Source organism: Armigeres subalbatus, chromosome 2 (genome assembly GCF_024139115.2).
Source record: "Armigeres subalbatus isolate Guangzhou_Male chromosome 2, GZ_Asu_2, whole genome shotgun sequence".
NCBI classification, from domain to species: Eukaryota; Metazoa; Arthropoda; class Insecta; order Diptera; family Culicidae; genus Armigeres; species Armigeres subalbatus.
In genome coordinates this window covers 422,169,526-422,188,763 of record NC_085140.1, presented here as the reverse complement: position 1 = coordinate 422,188,763, position 19,238 = coordinate 422,169,526, and the positions used below count along the sequence as shown (strand labels likewise).

General features: G+C 41.4%; 3 protein-coding genes across 7 annotated transcripts in view; 2 read left to right on the top strand and 1 right to left on the bottom strand.

Moving 5' to 3' along the window:
- LOC134213467 (voltage-dependent L-type calcium channel subunit beta-1) overlaps positions 1-19,238 on the bottom strand; it is a 405,504-nt gene that overhangs the window by 104,327 nt on the left and 281,939 nt on the right. The gene's annotated exons all lie outside the window — the stretch shown is intronic.
- LOC134217779 (serine protease snake-like) lies at positions 1,153-3,271 on the top strand. Of its 2 annotated transcripts, XM_062696597.1 has the most exons (5): positions 1,347-1,397; positions 1,540-1,596; positions 2,108-2,128; positions 2,203-2,736; positions 2,800-3,271. In XM_062696597.1, the coding sequence occupies exons 4-5, from the start codon at positions 2,229-2,231 to the stop codon at positions 3,126-3,128; spliced, it is 837 nt and encodes a 278-aa protein (XP_062552581.1). In that variant the 5' UTR covers positions 1,347-1,397; positions 1,540-1,596; positions 2,108-2,128; positions 2,203-2,228; the 3' UTR covers positions 3,129-3,271. The 2 variants fall into 2 exon arrangements, with proteins under 2 accessions (XP_062552580.1, XP_062552581.1); XM_062696596.1 differs by lacking the exons at positions 1,347-1,397; positions 1,540-1,596 and adding an exon at positions 1,153-1,304 and having other exon boundaries at positions 2,800-3,268.
- LOC134217778 (serine protease snake-like) lies at positions 11,159-12,676 on the top strand. Its single transcript, XM_062696595.1, has 4 exons — positions 11,159-11,377; positions 11,436-11,456; positions 11,519-12,052; positions 12,110-12,676. The coding sequence occupies exons 1-4, from the start codon at positions 11,320-11,322 to the stop codon at positions 12,433-12,435; spliced, it is 939 nt and encodes a 312-aa protein (XP_062552579.1). The 5' UTR covers positions 11,159-11,319; the 3' UTR covers positions 12,436-12,676.

Genomic DNA, 19,238 nt, shown 5'->3' with positions numbered 1-19,238 from the left:
ATGAATTACTGATCGCCATGCATAGGGTAAGGGAGGTATTTTGGACCACCAGTTCGATGCCTCATATTTTGGACCACTGAGAGCAAATTCTTCTTGGTGGTTCAAAATAAAAGCCCCGTAAGGGTGATCCAAAATACATCCTTTACCCTATTATGTACAAAACAAAGTTTAGAAATAAAAAAAATACAAAGCTTTATAAATTGTGCTTTGTTTATTAAGCTTCTACAATACGATCGATTCCGCACTAAATAGTTCTGTACTCTTCGATGCAGACATTAGTTTTATCACTTCGCGTTCTCCCACACTAGCTGGCGTGATCAGCAGCTACAAGATCGATTGTAAAATATCACTAAATATAAATTTGAAACTTGGAAACACTGAAGACGTTTCATAGAAGAAAACTACATACGTATTTGTCGACTAAGAATAGGGTTATGTAGTAAGCATTATTAGAAAAAAAAAATGTATAACCTAAAGCTTTAAAAACAACTTAACGATTTTGTTCAGCGGCGCAGCCAAAATTTTTGATAATATGAAGAATGGTTTAAGTTTAAATTTGTTTCGAAATTCCGCGGAATTCCGTTAAATTTCGTTTGAAGCTAGTTTTTTCTAGCGAAATTTTTGTAATTCTACGAAACGAAACGAAATCAAGAAATGCGATTTCGCCATGCTAAAATTCCGCGAAATTCCGCGGAATTTCATTTCGAACCACCTGAAACGAAATTTTTCGAAATACCGCATATGCTTAATGAGAGAGCCTTTCAAATAAAAATGTTTCCAATTCACTTCAAAATTTAAGGGTTTTCTTCTGAGCACGGTTTCTCTTTTTTACTGTAAACATGGCTTGAAGCTTGAATAGCTTACAGTGAGAGGGATCAGATACATTGACTCAACTTTTAGTTACCGTTGTTAGTTGCCCATATAAAAAAATCATCCTCAAGTATTTTTTTTCCGGATTTTTCATGAAACTATAAGCTGCGGTATTCCGACAATTCAAATCAGCAGTGTTTAAAATATGTGTCATCTTTGATTTTTTTTAAACTTTTTTTCTTTTGGAAATTGTCACGAATAAGAACCTACGGCTTTTCCCTCAACGCACGCTTTGCATACCATTAATGACATCACGTAAAACAACTAACGATTGCTAATCTCCTAGTCAGTTTCTATCTGTTAGTGATTTGATTCACATCACAAACGTCGAGCTTTTTGTTCCTGTTCTGCCCTAAGCCACGAATACTACACATTGGCAATGTTGCGGTGGTTCACTTTGGTTGCAGTGTTCATTGCTAGTACGCAAGTTCAAGGTGATTATTTACATCTTGCTGTTCAATAATTTCGTATTAATGCAGTGAGCAAGAATGACTTCAGGCAGAGTTTCAAACGAAATAATTAAAAGCATATCATCGCTATCTTCAGAAACTACTAGTTTTAGAAGTCTAAAACATTAGTGTATTAGCTCATGTGCGTCCTGGAAACGGTAGAAGGCATAGTGTGTGACAGCGTTTTTATAAAAATACGAAGGTTTCATTTCTAGAAATGGATACGTTTCTGGCCTGAAGATAGAACGAACTGTGCGTTATTTCGACCAAATAAAAGGTGAGTCGAAATTTAAGCACGATTCGTAGACACTTGCTGGTCTCTTAATCAAGTTTCCTATTATGGGGAACTCTCATGCTGTGACAAGCACACTACCGATTGAGTAGACAATGTTTATGTACACTATTTCCATTCGATTCTAGAGTGAACGCAAAAACGTTTGTTGTATAAGCAATTCATGTAGTGTGTTCAACGAATTTCTTTAAATTAAAAAATAGAATTAATAAAATTTCGAAATGTGGTTTCTGTGTATTTAGAAGCTTCTTACCGATATTCTCAATGTGCATTCACAAAATATGGTGAATTATCTTAAATTTGGAAACGTTGTAGTGCATAAACGGAAAGAGCGATAAAATACATGAATCATATATAGGTATTTTAATTTTTTTGCCGAATAAAGTAATGATTTAATGTATACCTCTAAAGGATGAAAATCATTCTTGTCAGATCGCTCAAAAGACGATTCAAATTGAAGTTTCTATAATTCATCTCGTTTTTATTATTGTTGCAGGGAAACGAATATCGCAGATCAGTAAGTACCTCGTTCAATAATTTCCACCTCAACTAACGACCCGATCCATACACAATTCTAACCAATTCCCGCAGAATGTGAAGAGTACATCAAATCCACGATGACGACCGTCAGCGTGATTGCGCTGGTGCTGAATCCCACCCCCACCGACTTCACCTCGTTCAACTGTTCCAAGGCGGTGGATCTCATTGTGGGCGGAGAGGAAGCCAAGTATGGCGAATTCCGTCACCAGGCTCTGCTCGGGTGGGAAACGAACAATACGGGCGAGTATCGGTTCGATTGCGGCGGAACGGTCATCAGCGATAGATACGTGCTGACGGCGGCCCACTGTGCCTCGAAAGGGAACCACAAAAACGCTGCCCCTGTTATCGTGCGCTTTGCTGAGCATGATTTGAGGATAGCGGAAGATGAGTTTGATATAGAAATTGAGTCTATCAAAAGGTACCCGGAGCATCGCTTCCGATATTCGTATCACGATATTGCGCTGGTTAGATTGAAGGAGCGTTTGCTGTTTTCGGATCTTGTACGACCAGCGTGCTTGTGGGATAATGAAGAAACGAATGTTACATCGGTTATTGCTACAGGATTTGGACGGATGGATGTTGCAGGTATTCTCTAGTACAGGTATTTTGTACTCTCAAATTTGTTGAATAAGCACTGAGTCGTTTTAGATGAGCAGGGCTCCGATACACTACGTAAGGTACAGCTCAATGTAATGGATATTGATGACTGCAATCCGCACTTCTTTGGAACAAGGAGCTTTCCAAGAGGGATGACTGATGGCCAGTTATGCATAGGAAGCCCACGGGGCGGTAAAGATACGTGCCAGGGTGACTCAGGTGGACCGGTTCAAGTGCTGGTGAACCCAAACGGATGCATCTACCACGTCATAGGTGTGACCTCGATCGGAACGGGGTGTGGTTCTATGACGCCCGCAGTTTACACCAAGGTCGCTAGCTATATTGATTGGATCGAGAAAACTGTATGGGGATCAGGTTGAAATAATAGACAAATCATTAGCCATAATAAAGAAAAATAAACACGGCTCATAATCTTAGCAATTGCGGGAAAAATGTTTTAATTTGTTTGTGAAAAAAATTGGTTCTGTTGTAGCTGATTTACAAAATTCTGGACAAAGTCTTAACAAAATCTTGGTGAATTTCACGGAAAATCTTTAACGAAATTTTCTCAGCAAAACTTTGAGCATCGACTATTTAGTTGACTTTATGATTGAAATTATTCTTCAAAGTGTTCATGTTATTAAAACCTGTTAGGATTACTGTTCGGGGACTTCATCTCCTATTTTCAACACATGGAAAACAAAGCAAAGAAATAAAGTGGTCTCTTATGAGGTCGAAAACCCTTAAACCTAGCCTGCCCATTGGTGTTGAAAAATCATAGTAGATTGGTTTCTGTATAAAGCACTTTTGAAGAGGGCGGAAGTCCTCAAGAGTAAAGTTTGAATATTTTGGGACGGTCTCTGTCCGATGGTGTTGAAACATCAGAGAAGATTAATTTCTCGAAAAAGCGATCCTGAAAGGACGGAAATTCTCAAGAGTAGCATTTGAATATTTTTTTGGGCGTCTGCCCAATGGTGCTAAAACATCAGAGAAGTTTGTTTTCTAGGGAAAGTACCCCCAGAAGAGCAGAATTTTTTAATATTTGAATGTTTGCACAATGGTGCTGTAATTTCAGAATAAATTAGGTAGTGGCTGTTTAAAGACCATCTACATCTACACGGAATCCAAAACTAAATGTAATCGCGTTTTCAAGGGTATTTTTATAATTTTCTATGGTGTTTGAAATGTCTTTCCTCAAAATTTCATGAAGATTGAATGAAAATTACTTACACCTTGTGCATTATGTCGATCCAATAGCAAATTAAGGTTTTTTTTTCAATTTGCTTGTAAAATGTTTGGCGAAAACATAATGTTAAGAAAATTATTTTGAGCTTTTTAGTGGAATGTTTTCACCTGTCATAAGACGAGTTTAAACAATCCCATTGAATTCCACCACTTAATTGTATCCTGACAGATACGTATTTCGACCTCAACAGTAAGGCCGTCTTCAGTGTCTCGTACTTGACTCGACTCGAAAGTCGAGTCAAGTACGAGACACTGAAGACGGCCTTACTGTTGAGGTCGAAATACGTATCTGTCAGGATACAATTAAGTGGTGGAATTCAATGGGATTGTTTAAACTCGTCTTATGACAGGTGAACATAATGTTGTTTAACCAGATTTTTCATTACGCAACCGCACGCAGCCTAATTGGCCTTATTTTAAAGATTATTTCCTTATCGTTTTGGAGGATATGATGGGCATTTTGCGCAAATACTATTTTCCCTCATATAATTTTTGGAGTAAACATTAGCATTAAGAGATTCTCACAAACTTGTAGGTGTAATGGTTTGACTATGGTATGAGAGCAGCATCACTTCCTTCCATTACCACAGATAAAGATGAGACATTTAAAAAATCGTCTAGATTTGTCCACGTCCAGTCCTTTCAGTATGAAAAGTATAACATGAGGAAATGTTTGATAAAACGAGAAAACACAGATAGAACACCATTCTTGGAGTAATGGGAATAATGTGAAGTAGAAGTAAATAATTGTTTTTTTTTTCATCATATCATTCTAATTGCTTTGACATTTTTTTAGTTAGATTTTAACAGTTTAAAGAACGGTTTATGTTTGTTAATACCAGAGCATAAAATATTCACTTTCATTAAGCACATTCACTCCGACTTTTGACATTCGTGTTTTGATTATTCAAAACATAGAATGACTTACTCAGTTTACTTCCTCATAAATTCATTCAGTTGATTACCACTGAGTATGGTAACTGCGCGCGAAAAAAAAACAAAATTAGCCTTGATTATATTGACATTTGACGCTAAAAATGCCCCTCAATTGAACGTCGGTATTAGATCTATGCATGTATTTATTTAAATCATCAAAAATGTTTTCAGTTTTACGATTATTTAATAATTTGTGGTATTCAAATAAATACTCACTGACCCATATTCATTCTGAAAATTGACGGTGCAGAGCCGAAGTGAAGTGAAGAGACAAAGAGGGCCGATGGTCTTCATTAAAAATAATCGAATATTTCCAGCTCTGGTTAACACACATGATTCTGTTTTTACACATTTTTTTTTCGTTCGTAATTTTGATCGTGAAACTTCATTTTGCCTCCAAAGTCCTTGCAACATGTTTCAAAAAATGCTAAATAATTCAAAGAAAAATTACATGGTAATTAAAATGCGTCAAACATTCAGGATAAGTGCAAAATTGAGAAAATTGAAATTGTGTACATGATAGATCATGATCATCGGGTCCAGGAGACAGTAGCACGTACGGACGTGTTTTTGCTCCCGCATTTTTTCAAGTGTTTTTCTCGTTTGTTCGCTGTTTACGTTTTCGCTACGTCGCGTTGGCGTTATTTTCTCCTGGACCCGTCATGGGAGTCTCGGTGACCGATTCGGTCGCGGGAAAAGAGCCTAAGCGCACTGCTCTTGGAGCACTGCTCCTCCAAGCAGCTTTTGCAGAGCTACGTGTTCTCATCGTTAACGCTTGATGACACCGACAATCCACCGGAAAAGAGGAAGAATCAGCAATCGCAGCTGTCACAGGTGTAACCTGAGCGTAAGGAGAAATGCCAGATTTGAGCCCGAAAATTCGCCAATTCAAGACAAAATTTTTAAAACGACTTATCTGCTTTTGTAAACAAAGATTAAAACGACGATTTGACGAATCTGGTAGCTCTCCCACGCAAACCAACACCACCAATAGGTAGATGAAGGTTTCCGCTACCTGTTGGTGGTGTTGGTTTGCGTGGGAGAATCTTTGTTTACAAAAGCAGTTAAGTCGTTTTGAAAATTTTGTCTTGAATTAATCGCTGAAGGGCTGAAGTGTACATTTCAGCTCTGCAGCGAGGGCGTAAAAGTGATGCCGGACAATAAGGACCACCACAAATCCGTCGTGGAGTTCCTCGAGTACTACACTCATGACCACCCCGGCACGAAGCCGCTCAAGGCTGTGCTGCGAGGACTCGAAGACATGAAGGAGGAAGAGCTCCAAGCAGAGCTTGAAAGTTGCGGACTAAAGCCAGTAGCCGTTCACAAGATCGCTCGTCACGACAAGGCGAGAAGATATCGCGACCTGATCCATCTGGAGCTCCACTACGTGGAAGGACCTGAAGCTGGTTGGCGTTATAAATTAAACCGTCTTTGACTGGGAGCGATATCGGCCAGTGCATCGCGACGTCACACAGTGCACCAACTGCTTCAGTTTCGGACACGGCACTAGTGTGGCGAACCCCGTCCGACTGATGAGTGCGACAAGATGGATCATCGGGCCACCACAAAGGGCTGCCCAAAGCGAACCGAGTTCCTGGAAATCCGGAAGAAGGCTTCTATCAGAAACCTTCCGAAGAAGAACCGTGCTCCTGTAATCAACGAGGTGAACTATCCGGCCATCACGGCTCCCCGTCGAGCGATTCCAATTCTCCCACCGTTACAACCGCACAAGCGATTGGCAGCAGCAGCTGCGTCGGTTCAAGGTCCAACACCGCCGGCTCCATCCTCCAGCGAAAGGCCCCCGCTCCCTCCTCCTGGATTCCGCCAACATCAGGAGGAGCAACCACTACCCCTGGAGGATTTCGCTCCGCTCTACACCCCGGAGCAGCTGGCTCCAATATTCAGCCAACTTGCGGCTCAGCTTCGAAGCTGCAAATCCCGGTTCGACCAGATCTACACTCTGGGCCTTTTCGTCATTGAAAATGGCTACTAGGTTGGGTCTGGTAAATTGGTCTGGCTACGAAGGGATATAGTCAAGCTCACTTGGCGGCAGGGGCAGTTCATCATCGCCAGAGACCTGAACGCAAAGCACCAATCGTGGGGAATAAATAAAACCGCGTTGACTGGGAGCGATATCGGCCAGTGCATCGCGACGTCACACAGTGCACCAACTGCTTCAATTTTGGACACGGCACCAGTGTGGCGAACCCCATCCGACTGATGAGTGCGACAAGATGGAGGTGGCCGATTCCAAGTGCGCCTACTGTGGCGACAATCATCGAGCCACCACAAAGGGCTCCCCAAAGCGAACCGAGTTCCTGGAAATCCGATTGGTGCTTTGCGTTCAGGTCTCTGGCGATAATGAACTGCCGCTGCCGCCAAGTGAGCTTGACTATATCCCTTCGTATCCAGACCTATTTACCAGACCCAACCTAGTAGCCATTTTCAATGACGAAAAGGCCGTCTCAAACCGGAACGGAGTCGTCTGGTCCAACGACGAACTAGAAGGCCACTACACCATGGCAGCGGGTCCAGCAGTACGTCGACAACACCATCGATTACGAGGTACGTCTGGAGACGCCGGAAAGTATCGACCGCCAGCTGTGCGCCATCGAGGAGGCGATCTCGGTGGCCCTAGTACCGAAGACTCGGGAGGTTGGCAACTCCCTAAACATCGATACACTCACCAAAGATTTGATTCGATTGCGGAATGTCACTCGTAGGCAGTTTCAGCGTACTGGACTGCCTGAGCTTAAGGCACGCTGACCAGACAACCACACATCGCATAAGAATGCACGATTAAAATCGTTTACCGATCCAAATTTCATCAAAATCACATTGTGGTGCGAAGCTCATCAGTTTATTTATAAATTTTCCCGCACAGTAGGCTGTTTTACGAGTTTATTCCAGCTTAATTTGTTGACATCGCATATGCCTGCAAGCAAACTCAAATGAAATCGGATTATCTGTCAAACAGAGTTTGTTATCACAAACTACATCGCAATGTATAACGAACAAACTCGCATGAAATTCGTGCACTTCGCATATACTACCGTGCAACGTCGGATAAGAAATACACATATATCGCCTCCACTTTTGTACGTAAAAAGCGTTTTCGCGACTGGTGTGCGATGAAAATTGTGCGCATAGGCATCGCATAACAGAAAAACAATTCTATTATGCATGCATTCTGGTTGTCGAATGCATCGAATCACAAAAATTATCCAGACCAGAATGGTGGACCTCAAAAATAAGGATTTCTCGAATAAGATCCGCACTCTTCCAGATTATGCTAAGCCGTTCTGGAAAATTACCAAAATACATACTAAAATCCAAGCCTCAGCCCATTCCACCTTTGATCCCACTAGATAATAATGGCTCTAAGGATCGCTTGATAACTCCTACATAGAAGGTAGCTGAAATAGGTCGTCACTTCGTCAGCTCACACAATCTTGGGCAGAACATCGTCAGTCCACACGAAGCAACCGTCAACGAGCATGCTAACAACATTCATTTGATTTCCAACGTCTTCTCGGAGGAGTTGGAGATCTCAGCGCTAGCGAATTGACGGCCTATATCAAATCATCGAAGAACATAAAGGCCCCAGGCTTCGACAGCATCCTGAATCTCGAGCTCAAGCATATGAGTGCTCAGTGTCTCCGACTCAGCTACTTCCCATCGTCCTGGAAGTCATCGAAAGTCATCCCCATCCGGAAGCCTGGGAAGGATCCTTCCTGCCCCAAAAGTTATCATCCCATCAGCCTTCTCTCAGGGTTATCCAGGCTATCTGAAAAAGCTATTCATCACCGGTTACTTGAGTCTGCCGAAAATCTCAACATCTTGCTCGAGGAACAGTTTGGTTTCCGACGCGGTCGGTCAACTGTACACCAACTGACATGAGTTACCAACGTCCTCAGACGGAACAAGTTTGCCAATGAGGCCGACTACCTTTGTTTAATCCTCGACAGCAAGCTTATTTTCAGGCAACAGGTTGACAAGACGGTGACGAAGTGTAACGTTTTGTTGAAACTACTGTACCCTTTGATCAACCGTTGGTCGTCATTGTCCCTGAAAAATAAGCTTGCTGACTACAAGCAAATCATCCTCCCTGTGATCGATTACGGCATGCTGGTCTGGGAGAGCTGCGCTAAAGCCCACCACCGCAAACTTCAACGGGTCCAAAACAAATTCCTGAGGATGATCCTCAACACCCCTCTCAGGACAAGAACATCCGCGGTCCACCGTCTGGCCGGGATAAAAACCTTACATGAACGCTTAGATGAGTGTAAAGAAAAGTTTAGGGTCCGTTGCTTGCATTCGGATCAGGCTCCAATTAGGGCGCTAGTTCCAATCGAAGTTGGAGGGCCAAGCCGACCGATCACTGTACATGTAAAAAATAATTGTAGATCAAAAAATGAAATAATAAATAAATAAAGAAGAATTTTACTACTACTATCATCGGGTCCAGGTACACTTGTGTTTTTAGAGAGTATGTTTGTATGGTTGTTGGTTGTATAAAAACAGCCTTTTCTGTTCAGTCATAATTCGGCAATGGTAGTATGGAGCAAATGTAATTCAGCAGAAACGGAGAAGGATAGTTTGGTTGAAAGTTATTCGGCTGAAAGCGACCATCCCGTAGGTCCTTTAGGTTGAAACCGATGTGACCGGAACTGCTGTCTGAATTCAAAGACCTGGATTGTGGCCAATGTGAACCCGATTAGCCCAGGAACCCTTAGAATATTATTTCCATCATTGTTTTGTGAAATCATGACGTTTATAGAGGTGTGTTCCTGAAGGAAGTTCCGAAGGTGTTTCTAGATTTATATGCTAAGGATTTTTGATATTTCTTATAAATCCTTCTTTGAATTTTCGAGGAATTTCCAAAGGAATCTTCCTATTTATTTTCGGAAATACAATTTATTTTTTCAATTTATTTTTGGAAATATATTTCTAAATTTCCTCGAAAATTCCTTCAGAAAATCCACCGGAATTTCTTATAGGGATTCCTTCAAGAAGTCTATTACAAATTCTACTAGAATTTAATCGGAATTCTACTAGAATTTATTCGGAAATTCATTTAGAATTTACTTCGGAAAATCAATTAGAAATTCTTTTATGATACCCATTAGATTTTTTTGAGTTCCTACGGAAAACCTTTCAAAAATTATTTCAGAAAAACTTTCCGAAATTCTTCAAAGAGAATTCTTTTAATGAATTTCTTTGAAAATTCCCTTAGGATTTCTTGTAGAAATTGAATTGGCAGCTCTCATTATTTTTAAAGAATTGCATTGTGGGGCCCTCCTTAGCCGTGCGGTAAGTCGCGCGGCTATAAAGCAAGACCATGCTGAGAGTGGCTGGGTTCGATTACCGGTGCCGGTTCAGGCAATTTTCGGATTGGAAATTGTCTCGACGTCCCTGGGCATAAAAGTATCATCATGCAACTATATATCCGGAATAATTCCAGAATGAATTTCATATGGTTTTGCTAAAAGGAAGTTCCGAAGGAATTTCTGGATGAATTTAAGAAGGCCTTTCCAGAGGATTTTCCAAAGGAATGTCAAAAAGGCGTGCAGAGATAGAATGTGCAAAATACGAATGATAGAGAACAATTTTAACATTTTTTTTCTTGATTTTGATGCTTGGTTGATATTCTTGAGCTTGGAAAACTCAAGCCACGAAGATAACAATTTCGGGTGGAGATGTAATGTGTTAAATACGGATGAAAGAAAGTAGTTTTGACTATGTTTGCTCAATGAAATATTAATTAGTTTTGTCTTTCTACTCGTCAAATGAGATTTTTTTTAAATAAAATTTTGCAAGTTCTAGTCAACCACGGAATATGTAGTAATACGAATTGTACGTTCATAATTCTACGTTTAGACAGGGCAAGTGAATTGAACAAGTCGCTCGAATTGAACGTCTAAACATCTTCGGCAATTCACTTGAATAAAAATAAAGTTAAACATGTCCAATATTTGGCAAGACAATTGAATAATGCTCATGCTGATGTTATCCCTTGCAAGCGAGTAGTTTCAAGTGATGCAATCAAACTGTGGATACCCTTTTATAACAATGTATACGACCTATCACTTATGCTTGATATAAACATACGATGCACTATCTGCAGCAAAATAGAGGAAGTTTAGAAACCTTTATCAATAATGACGGGATACAGAACCAGTTGTTATTGAAAGCTCAGTAAATCTACACTCTTTGATGAACGATCGAAGTATAGAATAATCTCCATATACTACATTATCATACCCTATTTTCTTTGACGTAGTGGTTGTAACATTGATAATAGATTCCTGAACGTGTCGAAGCAGTTTGTTCATTATTCAGACTCTCATTCAGTTTGATCAATTCCATGTCAATTGTGTATACAACATAATGTTTCGACAATTATTTTTCCTAGCCAGTTGGACGATGCTATACTCGGTTGTAGACGGTACGAATTTCAACATCCTACTAGGCTTTTATTGATTAAATTCTATAATTCGTTTCAGCGAAAAGAATTTCACAAATCAGTGAGTATCGTGAAATTTTCTTTCATAGATCGTACTAATATTATACTCAAATGTTTCAACAGAATGCGAAGAATACATCAACGGAACAATAACAACCGTCCGAGTGATCCCTCTTCTTCCAAATCCAACTCCAAAGGAGATCCATGCGTTCAACTGCTCGAAGTCGGTGGATCTAATTGTTGGCGGTGTGGAAGCCAAGAAGGGTGAATTCCGACATCACACCCTGCTCGTATGGGAAACCGACCAGCCGGACGTGTACTCGTTCCACTGCGGCGGAACGCTTATCAGCGATCTTTACGTCCTGACGGCAGCTCACTGTACATCGTTGGGAACGGGCCACCGTGTGAGTCCTAAATTTGTACGACTCGCTGAGTTGGATTTGAGTGCTGATGCTGGTGAGATTGACATCGACATCGATTCCATTACTAGGCATCCGCAGTACAGATTCGGAAGAGTTTATAATGATATTGCGCTGATTCGGCTTGCGGAGCGTGTGCATTTCTCATCAGTTGTTCGACCTGCTTGCTTGTGGGATGGTGAAGAAATGAATTTTACCTCCGTGATTGCAACGGGATTTGGAAGAGTTGACTTTGATGGTGAGTGAAGCGGTAATAAGGAAACACTAAAAACTCGAACTTTTCTTCTAATTCAAGAATCCCGGAACTCCGATACGCTCCGTAAAGTACAACTGGATATCCTGAAACCGAATGTTTGCAGTGAGCATTTTTCGGGTACTCGTAACTTCAATCGAGGAATGACTGACCAGTTGCTATGCATTGGAAGTAAAGTGGGTGGACGAGATACGTGTCAAGGTGACTCCGGAGGTCCGATTCAGGTGCTGTTGAATCCTCGAGGGTGCATTTATCACGTGGTTGGTATTACCTCGGCAGGGTTGGCTTGCGGACTAGGAAATATGCCGGCGTTATACACCAAAGTATCAAGCTATATCGATTGGATTGAAGGAATTGTATGGGGTTGATACTCCTGTGATAATTTCGATTAGAGTCATGTTTTATAAGTAGGCTTTGCTGTTTGTACAAAACTTTTAGAAATTATTTATACATATCTCGCGCTTAGTTTCATAGGGGCGTAACTGTATTGATCGATTTTATATTTTGTTAATAACTCAATTGTTTCGAAAGCTGTGATTATTGATTCTGGTGCAAGTTACAATTAGGGGAAACTGGGATAATATGCACCCCCGAGGCAAAACAACCCTTTGGCGGTTTTAAGGACATTTTCGGCAGATTTTCAGGAGTGTTTACAACAGCTCATGTAGTTCGAATCTCGAACTACGAATCTAGTGATAAACATTCTTGAAAGTATGTCTGAACCACCACCAAAAAAGCCAAAAGGTCGTTTTGCCCCGGGGGTGCATTTTACCCCAGTTTACTCTTCCCTTTATCACACCAAACCATTAAATTATCGACAAACTAGCACAAACAGTTACGCCCCTATGAAACTAAACGCGAGATATTGATTGAAGCAGTTGATTTGGAAATCGTTATCAGTCAAGTAATTAAACACATTTTGTAATAATTTACAGAAACTTGTTTCGGAAATAAATATTTGACTTACAGTACAGTAATACAGGTAAATGAAATCTCTAAAATAAGTTATTTATCTCAAATCTTAGCCTAATATGCTGTGGTTGAGCATATTTATCTTAAAAAAAAAATGTTTGAGATAGATAATAATAACACTGATAGGGGAATGACGGCTTCGGCAGGTTTAGTTCTATTATTGTCAGAGGGGTTTTTTATGACTGATTATGCTCAAATCTGACCTAAACATTCTTTGCATATCAAAGAATATTGTGGCCAAATTTCATAAAATTTGGTCGACAAAAACCCCCCTCACGATAATAGAACAAAACCTGCCAAAGCCGTCTTTTCCCCTAAATAAATATATTCCATAAAACATATTTATTTATATTCATAACAAGTTTCGCCGTTGAATGCAGTTTGTTGCGAACAAATCGGTTTGGGACAAGTGCATGAAAATACTTACTAACACGCACATACAGACATTATAACAATTCCTCAAACTGTGTCGATAAGTTTATAACACTGTAAGTCTCATTCTTTCTCAAAAAAGTTCATCTTTGGGGCGAACATACAGATTTTACGTACACTTAGTGTTCGAGAAGGCACAACCAGCCCTCCCCAAGCTATTACAAGAATTCCTTGGGGTTCTACTCTTTTAATCCAATGAAATTATTCAACAAAAGATACTCAGAGCAATTACCGTCTTGATTTTAATTATTTATCACTACTCATCAGAATTGAAGGTCAAGATAACTTGGGTTTTCCACTTACCCCATTCCAATGGGATAAGTGGAAAATAACTCCTAAATGTCAAATCTATTTTTATAAATTTCAAGCGATCAAAATGGTGCGGTAAACAGTTGATGCAAAATGGGCTGTTTTTGAGAGCCTATAATGATTGAATGCATTTAGATCATTTAAACTGTTTTACAATAATTTGAACTTGAACTATCGATTTTTTCGATATACATCGTGATGAAACACTTATTAAAATTATGCCACCATACGGCTTGGTTACTTTTGTTTATTACGCCAAGTAGTCAAAAACAACAATAATTGTGCACAATCTCAAACGCGCAGCATCTTGAGGCGGCATCGGAAGCTCAACGCATCCCGCAAAAGCTTCATACCGCGAGTCGAGATGTGCAGGGATAAGAATGGGATCATCTTGACTGATAAAAATGTGTGGTGATCGAAAGGTGGTAGCAGCACTCCAATGAATACTTAAATGGCGCTGGAATACAGGCAGTGAAGGTCAAGGTGCGGAGGAGACGACTAGGTCCGCTCAGTGGTCGAAGGGAACCAAACATATCCCACCTTGAGAGGAGTCAAGGATGCCAGCCCGGATAAGCTTGTCAATTGTCTGAACAGGTTGATAGTCAGAATCTCAGGGGCCTCTTCCCCTATTCGAGAAAGGCAAGAAAAGACGGCAATACAATTTTACTCAGTCACTGAGTTGATGAAAGTTGAAAGCGCCATACTAATGTTGAAGAAATTTGTCACAATATGAAAAAGCTAGACGAAATACCAATCCCTTTCCTTGAATTTGTTATTTTTTCAACTAGATCCTTGAAACGAATGTTTTCTCATCAAACTGGAAGAAGGCATTTATAACACCAATCCCGAAACTTTTCAACCCCATACAGTCAGGATACCGCAAAGGATACAGCACGACACTGCTCTCACTAAAATTGTGCACGATATCTACGATGCTGTGCACGATATAATCACTGCTCGGTTATGGTAGACTTTTTGCTGGTCTTTTATCCTCTACAACCCAAATTTTTGCCCTCGCTTAAAATCACTTTAGCTTTCTAAAATCGATCTTAACACGGTTCACACTTTGATTTTTAAGAATTGTATTTTTCAAGGCTGGGAACCAAAGTCGGTTGGAGGTCCATCAAGTCTGCTGGAAATTTTTCTGATCGGATACGATGGAAATTCGATGCCTTTCGAACATCCAGGGGTCCCAAACCGGAAAAGGTGAAGGATATCAAGAAGTGGCAGATAGCGGAAGAAGAGTCGGAATCTGAAACGAGTTCTGAAGAAGTAGAAGAAGAAAAGTCCGCTGAAGAGGTGGAAAGCCAAGAAGAAGAAGAAGGACGTTCCAACGAGGAGGAAGAGGGTTGTACGAAGAAGGAAAGTTCGGAGAGTTCCGAAGAAGAGAAAAGGCAAGAGAGGTCACGTCAAAGAGGACTCAGGCGAGGTCGCCAAAGTCGGCTGCAAGAACCGACGAAGGCGCAGATGGCCGCTCGGCAGTTCCTGTCAAGGAAATTACCAACTTTTTCTGGCAAGTTGGAAGAAAGGCCGATGTTCGTCAGTAGCTACGAGACGTCGACAAAGGCGTGCGGCTTTTCCGACGTAGAAAATTTGGCTCGGCTACAGGAGTGCCTGAAAGGTGAGGCGCTGGAAGCGGTCAAGAGTAGGTTGCTACTCCCGAAATCAGTCCCAAAAATAATAGAGACGCTGCAGACCTGAGCGTCTGTTGAACATGCTACTTGCATAAGTGCGCAATGCCACGCTTCCGAAAGCGGACCGGTTGACGAGTTTCATCAGTTTCGGCGTGGTGATCCAACAGCTCGCTGACCATCTAGAAGCTACAGGGTTAACTTCGCACTAGGTGAACCCCATGTTTATTCAAGAGCTGGTAGAGAAGCTGCCTGCATGAACGCAGCTTTAATGGGTACGATACCGAAGAAAAAGCAAGTTGGTGACGCTGCGAACGTTGTCCATTTTCCTATCACGTATAGTGAATGATGCAAGTGAAGTGGCGGCCTACGAAAACGCATCCAGGTCCGGAGAGCCCGGTTCGAAGAAGGCGAACCCAAGAAGCAGAGCAAGCGAAGGGAACCTTCACGCGCATGACGTGGCGGAGAGTATAAATTCGAGCCCGCCTGCGAAGGAGAGAAGGCCGTGCAAGAGCTGTGGAAGAGTAGATCACTGCCGGAAGTTCCGTAGACTCCACTACAGTGAGCGATGGTAAGCGGTTCGCAGATGGAAGCTGTGCCAAATGTGTCTGAACGAGCACGGTACTGTCAGCTGTAAGTTAAATTTTTGTTGCAACATCGGCGGGTGCAAGGAGCGCCACAATCCACTTCTGCATCCACCGAGATCAGTGGCCGGTTCGAATTGCAATATCCACGCTATTCAACCAAAGTCATCCGTCATTTTCCGTATGACGCCTGTCACCCTGCATAGCGGAATCTACTCGGTGAATACTTTCGCCTTCCTGGACGAAGGTTCTTCCTATACGTTGGTGGAGAAGACGCTGATCGACCGACTGAGATTTCGTGGTGTAACGCAGCCGATACGAGTGACGTGGATCGCTGGAGTCCCGCGATTTGTTTGTTGTAAAGAAAAAAAATATTAGAGAAATTGTTGATCGTTTTGTGAAAACAATGATATTCGATCCAGGTGAGTCTAGCCGGGGAACATTTTTTTTAGAAGAAGTAGTTTAAAATTCGTAATATTTAGTTTGTTTGTTATTAGTTTCACGGGTGGGAGTGTTAAGTGGAGTTCCAAAAATGTTGTGAAACTGGCAACACTGGCAAATATATGCATGTATATGCGTCCATACTGAGACAATAGGGTTCGATTAAATTGGTTTAGAGTGGCGATGGAGCCTGTTGCTTGTGAATTTAGGTGAAACTAGTTTGTAAGTTACTTTATACATAAAATGAAAACCTCGCTCGCTGCGCTCCACGCCGTCTCGTATCTGCCGGATCGGAAGTGAACACCATCTTTGCAGGATTGCTGTCCGGCATTCTTGCAACATGTCCTGCCCATCGTACCCTTCCGGCTTTAGCTACCTTCTGGATACTGGGTTCGCCGTAGAGCTGGACGAGCTCGTGGTTCATTCTTCGCCGCCACACACCGCCAAAGATGGTCCTAAGCTCCCGTCTCTCGAATACTCTGAGTTCTTGTAAGTCCTCCACGAGCATTGTCCATGTTTCATGTCCGTAGAGGACAACCGGTCTTATAAGCGTCTTGTACATGACACATTTGGTGCGGTGGCGAATCTTTTTTGACCACAGTTTCTTCTGGAGCCCGTAGTAGGCCCGACTTCCACAGATGATGCGCCTTCGTATTTCACGACTGACATTGTTATCAGCCGTTAGCAAGGATCCAAGGTAGACGAATTCCTCGACCACCTCGAAGGTATCCCCGTAACACTGCTTCTCACGCGGGCCTTGTCACGCTTGGTTCCGCCCACAAGCATGTACTTTGTCTTTGACGCATTCACCACCAGTCCAACTTTTATTGCTTTACGTTACAGGCGGGTGTACAGTTCTGCCACCTTTGCAAATGTTCGGCCGACAATGTCCATGTCATCCGCGAAACAAATAAATTGACTGGATCTGTTGAAAATCGTACCCCGGCTGTTACACCCGGCTCTCCGCATGACACCTTCTAGCGCAATGTTGAACAACAGGCACGAAAGTCCATCACCTTGTCTTAGTCCCCGGCGCGATTCGAACGAACTTGAGTGTTCGCCCAAAATCTTCACACAGTTTTGCACACCATCCACCGTTGCTTTGATCAGTCTGGTAAGCTTCCCAGGGAAGCTGTTCTCGTCCATAATTTTCCATAGCTCTACGCGGTCTATACTGTCGTATGCCGCCTTGAAATCAACGAACAGCAACAGATGATGCATTGGGACCTGATATTCACGGCATTTTTGAAGGATTTGCCGTGCAGTAAAGATGTGATCCGTAGTCGAGCGGCCGTCAACGAAGCTGGCTTGATAACTTACCACGAACTCATTCACTAATGGTGACAGACGACGGAAGAATGATCTGATGATCTTTTTTGAATATATTATTGTAGACTTTTTGACTTTTCAACGTATTTATAATTTGAAACTTCCTATTCAATGCTGTCTTTTTGCAATTTTTAGATTTTCAGGGCTTTATTTTTATATAGCAAGTAACAAATTGGATAAATATTTTAGAGTGTAAAGTTGATTATCATCATCACTTGCATCCGTTACCACAGATATTGATTTGAGACTAATCACTATCCTCTAGATGAAAGCAATGCACTCTCCAAAAGTCGAGATCTGTCCTGGCCACGTACTTGCGAATGCTGAGGAAGGGGAAGGATGGTTAGTTGGATACCTACTTAAGAAAGATGCATAAAACTCTACGACCTCTCATAGGTGCCACGGGAGGTTTTGGAGGTTTTGGGATTGTTAGTGTTGAAGGTTATAATAGCAGGAATCGTTCTGGTAGAACGTATAACCAGTACTGGAATTTCTCATTTTCAATGAGAGATGTCACGCGATGTTTACATATCTGTCCCTTTCAATATCTATAGGAACGCGAAGGATGAATGGCATGCTACAAAAATCTCAAAAAATATTTGTCCCGTGACAGGGCATGGAAGTGTGCAATATCTGCTTTATTTTTGTGTTTATTACCACTTTCAACTCGGTGAATTAAATGAATATGAATAAATTATCGACTAGTCACTTTTATTTGCATATATCTATTAAAATAATTTGGAATTTTAAATTTTAAAAAAAATGCACAACATCCTTTCATGGCTGCCTTTCAGGCGGAATTGATCAAAGAACCCACGATTCTTTCATTTGGTCGCCTGAAATAGAAAAAGGCGCTTTGCTCTCTGTCTTATGACGATCACGATTTATTCCAGTACTGCGTATAACACAGAAAGAACTAAGATAGACATACAAAGTGGGGAAGGGACATAAACACTTTTCAATATTTGATCAATTGAAAATTACAAAAAAAATCAAAATATCCCGTCCAAAGGTGGTTTTGGGCGTTATCACATTTTGGTAGCAAAACTACGTTACAAGTTCCATTTTCCCAAGCTGCTTGTAACCTGTTATCGTCCTTTCACGAGCTCAAAAAAAAGCAAACCGTCCGTCTAGGTGAGACAATGTCCAAAGAATGAGATTTCTTACGTAAGGATCTTATTTGAGCGCGCGGCTGTTGCCTTTAATCATAAAAAAAAGACATAACACATTGAACATTCACTCATCGAATTCATCGTCGTTCAAGCACTAACGACATCTGTTGGGCAAACCACGAAGCTGATGATGGTAGTGTGCAAACGTCATACTCGAGCAAATCCGATGCGCGCGCCACGAGTGATCGATTGGCCAACTAATGATTATTTGAATTGACCAGTAAATCAGTGGAAAAAAACGATGGTAAACGATGGAAATTTGTCGAATGTTATGTCTGTTTGTCTGTGCTTTAAGGTTCCC